Source organism: Arachis duranensis, chromosome 2 (assembly GCF_000817695.3).
Source record: "Arachis duranensis cultivar V14167 chromosome 2, aradu.V14167.gnm2.J7QH, whole genome shotgun sequence".
In the NCBI taxonomy this organism is placed as follows: Eukaryota; Viridiplantae; Streptophyta; class Magnoliopsida; order Fabales; family Fabaceae; genus Arachis; species Arachis duranensis.
The window spans coordinates 30,671,220-30,682,293 of record NC_029773.3 but is presented as its reverse complement, the minus strand read 5'-3'; the positions used below and the strand labels follow the sequence as shown (position 1 = coordinate 30,682,293).

At 32.3% G+C, this 11,074-nt stretch overlaps 1 protein-coding gene across 2 annotated transcripts; it reads left to right on the top strand.

Moving 5' to 3' along the window:
- The first annotated feature begins 6,103 nt into the window (after window positions 1-6,103).
- LOC107474488 (glutathione S-transferase L3) lies at window positions 6,104-9,788 on the top strand. Of its 2 annotated transcripts, none has more exons than XM_016094111.3 (10): window positions 6,104-6,245; window positions 6,339-6,413; window positions 6,511-6,571; window positions 7,318-7,404; window positions 7,536-7,634; window positions 8,350-8,452; window positions 8,535-8,611; window positions 8,976-9,083; window positions 9,284-9,364; window positions 9,455-9,788. In XM_016094111.3, exons 1-10 carry the CDS (start codon window positions 6,235-6,237, stop codon window positions 9,464-9,466), a joined length of 714 nt encoding a protein of 237 aa, XP_015949597.1. In that variant the 5' UTR covers window positions 6,104-6,234; the 3' UTR covers window positions 9,467-9,788. The 2 variants fall into 2 exon arrangements, with proteins under 2 accessions (XP_015949597.1, XP_020991062.1); XM_021135403.2 differs by having other exon boundaries at window positions 9,284-9,376.
- Window positions 9,789-11,074: the final 1,286 nt, after the last annotated feature.

Below are 11,074 nucleotides of genomic sequence, written 5' to 3'. Positions count from 1 at the left end.
CTTAGTTGTGTCATCCTTTTTGGAGGGAAATATTGATTCATGAATTGTCTGATAACTGTTTCCATGTTCTTATGCTTGCTGTGGTTTGGTTATTTAGCAACCTCTTAGCTTGATCTTTTACAGCAAATGGAAACAGTAATAATCTGTAGACATCCTAATCTACTTCCTTATCATGTACTGTGTTAGCAATTTGTAAGAACTGTGCCAGAAACTCAGTAGGTTCTTCTTGTGGAAGACTGGAATACTGACAATTTTGCTGCACCATGATAATGAACTGAGGATTTAGCTCAAAAGTGTTAGCTCTTATGGGGGGTATACAAATACTACTCCCATATGAAGTAGTAGTAGGGTTAGCATATGACCCCAGAGTCCTTCTAGACTGTTCATTTCCACTTAAGTCCATGATGGCGAAAGGGAGATGATGTGGATTGGAGCTAGAAATATTATATTTATTATTTAAAAAAAATTTGAAAACCGAAAATAAGAGAAGATAAAATAAAATAAAATAAAATAAATGAAAGATTTTGGGTGAGGATTTTCGAAAAATGAAGAGAGAGAAAGTGGTTGGGAAGTTTTGAAAAACATATGATTTTAAAAATTTTGACCAAGTCAACACAAGGGATTCAAAATTTTATGAGGATTTAAAGGAAAAGATATTTTTTTATTTTTAAATTTAATGTGGAGAGAGAAAAACAACGAAGTGATACCAAACTTGAAATTTTTAGATTAAAACAATAGAAACAAACAAGAAAATTTTGAATATCAAGATGAACACCAAGAACACTTTTTGAAAATTTTTAAGAAAATAAGAACACAAAGGACACCAAACTTAAAAATTTTTATACTTGGAACACTAATAACTCGAAAATGTATAAGATAATAAGCAACAAAAGACACCAAACTTAGAATTTTTAGAAAACCGAACACAATTTTTTTTAAAATTAAAAGGAAAAACACAAAAAGGACACCAAACTTAAAACATGAAACTAAACTCAAACAAAAGACTCAAATTTAGTGACTCTAAACCAACAAAAATAAATTATTCCTAATCTAAGCAACAAGATAAACCGTCAGTTGTCCAAACTCGAACAATCCCCGGCAACGGGGCCAAAAACTTGGTGCACAGAATTGTGACCACACAACTCTGATACAACTAACCAGCAAGTGCACTAGGTCATCCAAGTAATACCTTACGTGAGCAAGGGTCGATCCCACGGAGATTGCCGGCTTGAAGCAAGCTATGGTTATCTTGTAACTCTTAGTCAGGGGATTAATGATAAAAATGATTTTTGTTTATGAAGAATAAATAATATGAAATAAAAAGTACTTGTGATTCAGTAATGAGGAACATGTTGAGGTTTGGAGATGCTCTGTCTTCTGAATCTCTGCTTTCCTACTGTTGTATTCTTCACGCACGCAAGGCTCCTTCCATGGCAAGCTGTATGTTGGTGGATCACCGTTGTCAATGGCTACCATTCGTCCTCTCAGTGAAAATGGTCCTACTATGGGTTACGTAGGGCTAATCATCTGTCAGTTCTCACTCGTGCTGGAATAGGATCCATTGATCCTTTTGCACACTGTCACTACGCCCAACATTTGTGAGTTTGAAGCTCGTCACAGTCACCCTTTCCAGATCCTACTCGGAATACTACAGACAAGGTTTATACTTTCCGAATCTTAAGAGTGCTGCCAATTGATTCTAGCTTATACCACGAAGACTTTGGTTTCAGGGATTTGAACACTCTGTTGTCAGGAGAAGCAATCAAGCTCGTGAACCAGGAACCCAAGAGATACACACTCAATCTAAGGTAGAACGGAGGTGGTTGTCAGGCACGCATTCATAAGTTGAGAATAGTGATGAGTGTCACGGATCAACACATTCATCATGTTGAAGTGCAAATGAATATCTTAGAATAGAAACAAGCGTGATTGAATGGAAAATAGAAATAATTGCATTAATCCATCGAGACACAGCAGATCTCCTCACCCCCAACCATGGGGTTTAGAGACTCATGCCATAGAAGATACAAATTCAAATGTAAAATGTCATGAGGTACAAAATGAATCTCTAAAAGTAGTTTTTATACTAAACTAGTAACCTAGGTTTACAAAAAATGGATAAACTAAGATAGATAGTGCAGAAATCCACTTCCGGGGCCCACTTGGTGTGTGTTTGGGCTGAGCATTGAAGCTTTCACGTGCATAGGCTATTCCTGACATTAAACGCCAGCTTTGGTGCCAGTTTGGGCATTTAACTCCAGTTTTTATGCCAGTTCTGGCGTTTAACGCCAGAAAATGGTAGAAAGTTGGCGTTAAAACGCTAGTTTGTGCTATCAAATCTCGGTCAAAGTATGGACTATTATACATTGATGGAAAGCCCAAGATGTCAACTTTCCAACGCAAGTGAGAGCGCGCCAATTGGGCTTCTGTAGCTCCAGAAAATCTATTTCGCGTGCAGGAGGGTTAGAATCAAACAACATCTGCAGTCTTTTTTCAGCCTCTGAATCAGATTTTTGCTCAGGTCCCTCAATTTCAGCCAGAAAATACCTGAAATTACAGAAAAACACACAAACTCATAGTAAAGTCCAAAAATGTGATTTTTTTTCATAAAACTAATAAAAATATACTAAAAGTAACTAAAGCATACTAAAAATTACATGAAAATACCACCAAAAAGTGTATAAAATATCCGCTCATCACTTATTCATAGAAATCGCATGTTTTACGTTTTTCTTCCTGATTTTGTGCTATGATTGAAAACATGCTTCTTTGGCCTTAAATTTGCTAAGTTTAATCCCCTCTTATTACCGTTTGATACCGTGATATGTGCGTTAAGTGATTTCAGGGATTACAGGACAGGAATGGCTTAGAGAATGGAAAGGAAGCATGCAAAAGTGGAAGGAATGCAAGAAACTAAAGTACTGCTAAAGCTGTCCAGCCTGACCTCTTCACACTCAAACAGTCATAACTTGAGCTACAAAGATTCAAATGAGGCGGTTTTAGTTGCGTTGGAAAGCTAACATCTGGGGCTTCGCAACGATATATAATTTGTCATATCTGCTCCAAAGATAGGTGATGCGCACGCGTGGATCACGCACACGCGTGACCTGGAGAAAATTCAATCCACGTGTACGCATGGAGGACGCGTATGCGTGACAGTGCCGCGTGCTGGACGTATCAGAAATTGCTGGGGGGATTTTTGGGCTGTTTTTGACCCATTTTTTGGCCCAGAAAATATAGATTAGAGGCTATAAAGTGGGGGAATGTATCAATTCATCATACAACATTCATTCACATAATTTTAGGTTTTAGATGTAGTTTTCTAGAGAGCCTCTCTCTAGATTTTAGGATTTAGGATTTCTCTTAGTTTTAGGATTATTTCTTCATTCCAGGTTCAATGTTCCTTTAATTTATGTTCTCTTCTACTTTTATTTATTCTATTACTTTAGTTGTTTATTTTTTCAATATGGTTTATGAACTCTATGTTGAATTTGATTTTCTTATTTAATACACATTGAGGTATTTCAGATTTATGATTGCTTTCTTTTATTTATGATATAAATAATTTAGATTTTTCTCCTTTTGGCTTTGGTTGAGTAAATGGGGACACTTGAATTATCAAACTCGGTGCTTATTGAAAATTAGAATTTACTGATTGATTTGGATTCCTCTAACGTTAATCTTTCCATAGGAGTTGACTAGGATTTGAGGAATCAAACTGATTAGTCCACTTGACTTTCCTTTATTTAGTAAGGGTTAACTAAGTGGGAGCAATAAACAATTTTCATCACACTTGATAAGGATAACTAGGATGGAATTTCCAGTTCTCATACCTTGCCAAGAGTTTTTCTAGTTATTAATTTATTTTCTTGCCATCTAAATTCCTTGTTCAAACCTTTCAAAACACCCAAAAGATACTTTTCCATAACCAATAATAAATCATACCTCCCTGCAATTCCTTGAGAGACGACTCGAGATTTAAATACTTCGGTTATAAATTTTACTGGGTTTGCTTTAGTGACAAACAAGTTTTTTGTACGAAAGAATTTTTGTTGGTTTAGAAGCTATACTTACAACGAGAGCTTATTTATAAAATTCTAGACCACGCAAGAATCCGTTCGTCAAAATGGCGCCGCTGCCGGGGAATTACAAACGTGTGCCTTATTATTGGTTATTGTAAATATTTGCTTTTTATTAGTTTTTGTTTTTATTTTCTCTCACTACTATGAACTCTCACAACTTTGGCTATGAGTCTGGTTATAATTATGTTGCAAGGAGAGGAGATTACAATAAGAACATGCATCAAGGATGGGACAACCAAAGATGGGAGGAGCCACAAGGATTTGATCAACTCTCTTGGCAACAACCTCCACCAACATACTGTGACCAAGAGCCCTTCCAAGAGGCATACCAAGATGACGGCTATGGTGAGCACTCTTTTGATTATCAACAACCACCACCATACGCCTATGAATCCTTTCCTCAGCATAGCTTTGAACCACCATACTTACAAGCCTTTTTTCACCATTCACCCCCATATGACCCTGACCCTTATCCACCTTATGAACCATACTTAAAACCACCCCCATTCCAGCACAATTACTCCCAAGAACCACCACCTCAATATACACCATCTTCTTATCCTTATCAAGATGAATCAAAGCCTGGTGCAAAGATTTTACTCACATCTGCCACTGCAAAGTTTGAAAAAATAAAATGGGACTACAATAAATTGCCACAAAATCTTCAGATTGATTGAGAAATTATTGATATTTTTTAAGAGAGATTATTATAATTTTTTGTGTGAAACATATAGGTTTGGAAGAGAAAAGTGAGGCTAACAATGTTGATGATGAAGAAATGACAACAATTGAGGCTAATAATAGTGATGAAGAATGGGATGCTTATTAAGAACTTGATCTGGTAATTATTATTTATACTCTCTATAATTTTTAAGTTTTTCTCAATAGATTATATCATCAATGGCTTTTGACATTTAATTTATACTGTTGACTCTTATTACAGGTTAGAGATTGTGAGTCATTTTAGTATCTTTTTATATGTGAACTTTAATTTTTCATGTTTAATACTCAAGTCTCATTATTAGTTATTGCCTGACACCAGTTTAATACAAAAGATAAATTAGAGTGTACTACCGTTTTCTTCTAATGTCATATTTAATATATATGTGTGCAGATGTTGTGGACACTTTTGAATTCCTTTATAATGATTAGATCTTAGCATGGAGAATTTTTCAAAGACTCTTGTATAGGAGCTTTTTATTAACTTTTCCTCCAATGAAAATGACAATAACAAAGCACAGCAGATAGAAAGTGACAAAGAATATCAGACATACCAGAAAGACAGTGACAAAACAATTTCGATAAATGATTAGTGCTACTATATAAAATTGGCAGATATACGTATTTTATAAAAGTTTTATATAAAGCAGTAGAGTGGTAGAAAGAGAATAACGACAACTGTATAAACCACTCTACTTTTATCTATGCAGTTTAAAAATTTGTAAAAAAATATTAAAAAGGTGCTACGATTTTTTTTTGGTGTATTATAACATAAATTGTTATACTCCTCTCACAATTTACGTGTATTATTTAATCTGTTATACTCCTCTTACAATTTTTATAGATATAAATATTATATTTACGTATGCAATATTTAAAAATTATATTTCAATAATATTAATTTTCCAACAATTTATTTTACTAACTTGCTCCAAATTTTCGTTGAAATTACTCGTCTGTTTTTAATTAACTTATTTGTATAAATGTTTTAAGAATGTATAATAAAATTATTAGTAAAAGTATTTATTTTTCTAAATAAATACAGAACAGATATGTTGACTTCAAAGTGTGAAACTTGTTCAATTGGCATTTTATACTCGAAATATGTCGATTTTGTAGGATAATGCATGGTAGAAATTAAAAAAAATATATATTATAAAATTATCAAAATTTATTATTTTTTATTATTAATTAATTATTAATATTTAAAAATAAAAAATAAATAAATAATAAATTCTAACTTCCCTTTATCGTCATTGATGACACATGTTAATCCACATTTTGAATGTAGACACAATACTGCGTCAGAATCAGAAATACAAGCTCACTATAAATACCTGAACCCACCACTTCAATTTTACTGACACACACACCTCATTCTGGAATCTTCCCATCAGAATCAGTGTTTCACCGCCAAGTATTTTCTCTCTCAATGGCAACTGCGTATGTTTAAAATTCTCAGTAATTCTCTCATTTTCCTCTATATCTTTATGTTCCTTTTTATCTAATGTTCTAGCTTCTCTCTCTCTAACCTAGTGCTCTGAAAGAGATTCTTCCACCGTCTTTGACTTCAGTATCCGAACAACCTCCTCTTTTTGATGGAACCACCAGGTCCGTTTCTCATTCTCCAATTTTTAATTTAATTTAATTTTTGTTTTGGTTCATATTGTCGTTAACTTGCCATTTTATAAATTTTTATGTTTTGAAGGTTGTACACCAGTTATACTTGTCCCTTTGCACAACGTGTATGGATCACTAGAAACTACAAGGTTGTTTTATTCTCTTTGTATAATCATTTAATCATGTGTTTCATGACCCTATTCACCGTTCATCTAATGGAATTTTGATTTTTATTTTTTCTTTCAAGTGAAGTTGTTAAGTGTGATCTTTCTTCATTCAACTTCTTTTCTCACATGTTTTCGCTTGGTCGGTTAAAGAGTTACGGGTAAAAAATTGCACTTACATTAAGAAAAAGTCCAAAGAGCCCACTACCCAACTCAAGTTAACCCCTTTTTATTTCTAATTTTGAAATTTGATAAATTAAGAGAGTGAGGAGTTATTATTTTATTTTTTGGGTAATAAACCTGTTTTTTAACTAGTTAGCTCTAATTGAGTACACCTAATTAAGAGGAAAAAAAATTGAGAGGATGTATCATTCCATTTGACCCTTTGCATGACATAAATAAAACATTATTTAGAGAAAAAAAAAAAGAAGTCTACAGAAGTCGAAAAGAGCATTATTCAATCACCAGATAGCCTCAACAGACACTAAACAAATTGATTAGGAGTGATCTCATAATAAGTTGAGTCCAAGTGAGTGTAATGTGATGACGCAATTTGATATCATTTAATAGATCAATACTTTGTTGTTCTAAATTTTTTTTTTTTTCACAAAAAGCCTTACATTTATTATATACCATTATTATTCGTTGAGTCTTATAAGTTTGTATGTATTTTGTTTGATCTACTTTTATTATTATTATTTGTTTAATTTTTTTTCTTCCATTGGTTACAGGGACTACAAGAGAAGATCAAATTGGTTGCTATTGACCTTGGGGACAGGCCTGCTTGGTACAAGGAGAAAGTTTACCCTGAAAATAAGGTCTGTAACCAAGTAACCCAATTAGTTACAAGATAATTTAACTAATATAAATTGGTTGGGGATTTTGCTTAGCTAGTTTAATTAACCCAATTTATATATATTGACTTTCTGCTACCGGTATATATATGGAGGTGCCATCATTGGAGCACAACGGTAAGGTCATTGGAGAAAGCCTTGATTTGATCAAATACGTAGATGCAAACTTCGAAGGCCCCTCTCTGGTTCCCAGTGTAAGAATGAGTTGCAAATATCCTTTTGATTTTATTTTCTCACTCCAAGTCACTCTATATTAGTGACTACTGTTGTGTATAAACGGGCGAGATCAAAAGGTACACAAATGTCATTATTTGATGAACAATAAGACACAAGGGTATCGTATATTAATAAAATTCAATTATATTTAGTATACAACAAAAATCAGTCACCAAATTGGCCACCCGCATAAAATATATGTTAGAAATACAAAAATATATGTTAGAAATACAAAATACACATTGAAGATGAGCTCAACACCACATGTATTTATATACAAATATATGGTGGCTGAGTTGGTGACTGTTTTTTGTTGTGCATATAGTATTTTTGCATAAAATTTCATATTTTATATAATAAGGTGCTATATAAAATGATAATGATAATGATAATACAATTATAGAAAGTTACTTGATATTTACAAAATTTTGTTTTTTTTAATATTAAATTCTTCAAGTTTTGATAGTTGTATTACAGGTGTTGATACGAATATGGTGCCAATTTGAAGTAAAATGATAATGATATTGATAATACAATCATAGAAAAAATATGTGATATTTACAAATTTTTTTTATCTTAAATTCTTCGAGATTTTACAGTTATAATAAGAGTATTGATACGAATATGGGCCAATTTTGCAGTATTTATGCATCATATGTTAGTGAACTAATGATGTCAAGATGTGTTTTGTAGGATCCTGCAAAGAAGGAGTTTGGTAAGAAGCTGGTGTCTGAAGTTGATTCAGTCACCAGAGAGTTGTACTCTGCCTTGAAAGGGGATGCTATACAACAAACAAGTAAGTGTATAACAAGTTTGTTTGATAGAGGAAAAGAGTTTTCAAATTTAAAGTGGCTCTTAAAATTGTTTGTTTTAATCAGGTTCTGTTTTTGATTCCTTGGAGAATGCTCTTGGTAAATTTGATGACGGTCCATTCTTTCTTGGTCAATTCAGTTGGGTAAGTACTAATCAATTCAAATAGTCTTCCTTCTTAATAAACTACTAAAATATAATGGTATTTAGAATATTCTATTCGCAGATAAAATAAGACTTATAAAACCCCTATAAAAGTAATAAACGTTGGACAAAAAAATACAAATGTTTTGTAATTAACCATTTTAGTCCTTATTTTTTCCTTCCTAATTTGTTGCCTTACAAAGATTGTTTAACTTACCCTGCAAGAAGTTGGACTTGATGCTAATGTTCATTATTTTTTTGCATCTGATGAAACCGACCGAGTGCAAAGTCACTGATAGATTATATATCGACGGCAATAGCATTATTTTTTTTCTTATTAATTTGTAAATGCATGTGACAATCAGGTGGATATTGCTTATATCCCATTTATTGAAAGATTCCAAGTTGTCCTTGCTGACGTGTTCAAGCATGACATCACTGAAGGAAGACCTAAACTTAGAGCTTGGATTGAGGTATGCCATAATCACTTCTTTCTAAAGCACAGTGGCAAGTTCTCTTATTTATCTGCGTAGTACTGAATTCTTCATACACACAATGAATCTCCTCTGAAAAAAGTAATTGTAGTTTAATTATAAAAGTGAAAAAATTGAAGTATCGAAAAATGAACTACGTAACCCTCAATCTGATGCCTTTGTGAACATGAATACTGCAGGAGGTAAACAAGATTGATGCTTATGCACGAACAAGGACTGATCCAAAGGAAATAGTTGAGCTTTTCAAGAAACGTTTCTTGGTAGTCCAAAATGTTATATCCACACTTGATCTATCACTATGAGTTTCAAAAGTTCCGATTGATTTCTGATTGTTTCACTCTTCTTTGCAGCCTCAGCAGTGAACATTGGATTTCAGCGAGGCATCCATTCAATAAGTGTCATTTGTGTTCAAGGGATGCATATTCAGCAAAATATTGGTGTAACTTGTTTGTTAATAAATCACAATGATGTTTATGTCAGGGCTTGTGATGATGCAATATCAATGTATGTTAAAAATTTGATGTTAGTCTGTGGCTTGTTCCCTATCAGGCATAGTTTTCAAAACCGATAATGGACTCGGTCATAGAAATGGGTCATTAGATCAATCTGGCGAGTTACCAATTTACTCGGTTGATTTTGTCGTAATTAAATAAAAATATAAAAAAATTAAAATTAAAAATTAAATACATATTTTTAAAAATATATATTTTTAAAATTAGTTATTAGTATAAAATATTTTTTTAATTTAAATAAACAGAAAAGAAAAATAAAAGAACATGAAAGTGAAATATGTTAGATCAAATGAGAAGAGTAATAAGAACAAGTATGAAATTATTCCTTTCAACGGCTTTTTTATCTAAGAAAACAAAATTAGAGAGCATTTTTTATGAAATTAATTTTTTTTTTAATTTACGTTGCATGTAGCCAATGGTTAGCCGAACTGTTCTTCAACCATGCGATGAGGCTAACCATGTGTGTTTTGTAGCCTAATCAGTGTTAAATTTGTGCAATGCATGGTTTACATTTTAATTTTACATAGTAAATTGAAAATAATATTTTATAATTATAAATTTTTTAAATTTAGTATAAACTATCATCATTATTATTTAATAAACATATTGAATGTATAATTTTATCTTTATTTTAAAAAATAAAATGTAAATAGAACCATTTGAAATTTATAATATTTTTGAACCATGAGAAAAGAGACTTGAGAAAATAAAAGTATATATAATTGTAATAGTAGCATGTCAATTTTACACTAAATTTTATATTATAAGGCGAATAAAAATTTATCAACAATCTAATATTTTACTAATCTCATTAAAAAAATAATTGGCATATGATGTTGTGCTTCATATTACACATTTTATTTCGAGTTTGAACTATAGTTAATAAATTAGTTATATCTACAACAAATATTTGTACAAAAGTATAAATAATAACACGTTACTAAAATGAAAATACTATTTTCTTACCTAAATATTATTAAAAACTTCGTTGAACACGACATTTGCTGTTGATGAGTTTGGATTGCTATCTTCATCTAAAATTAGAAAGTTTAGGGCATTGCAACTCTTAATTCTTGATAAAGCAACGTAAAATTGCCCATTGGTGAACACTAATTTTGCTAGGAGTGTGCATGGTTCAGTTTTTCTATAAACTGAACTGAAACTGCACTAAACCATTTTAAATGGTTTAAAAACTGAACCAAACTGCTTTGTCACATATGAAACTGGTTCTAAACTAGTTTATAATACAGTGCACCAGTTTAAACCAGTTCATAAAAATAAAACTAGTTTTAATTAAAAAAAAACCAGTTTAAACTGGTTTATAGGCTAAAACTAGTTTTCACACTCTCCCTCTTTCTTTCCCTCTCTCTCCCCACTCTCTCTCTCCCCTCTCACTCTCTCTCTCTCCTCTCCCTTTCTCTCTCCCTCCCTCCCTCTTTTCTCCCTCTCTCTCTCTCT

What these genes read in the sequence shown, in the direction of transcription:
- LOC107474488 (XM_021135403.2), top strand. An exon ending in GGATCACTAGAAACTACAAG is followed by an intron (nt 6,572 to 7,317) that starts GTTGTTTTATTC and finishes CATTGGTTACAG; the next exon opens with GGACTACAAGAGAAGATCAA. An exon ending in AAGTTTACCCTGAAAATAAG is followed by an intron (nt 7,405 to 7,535) that starts GTCTGTAACCAA and finishes ATATATATGGAG; the next exon opens with GTGCCATCATTGGAGCACAA.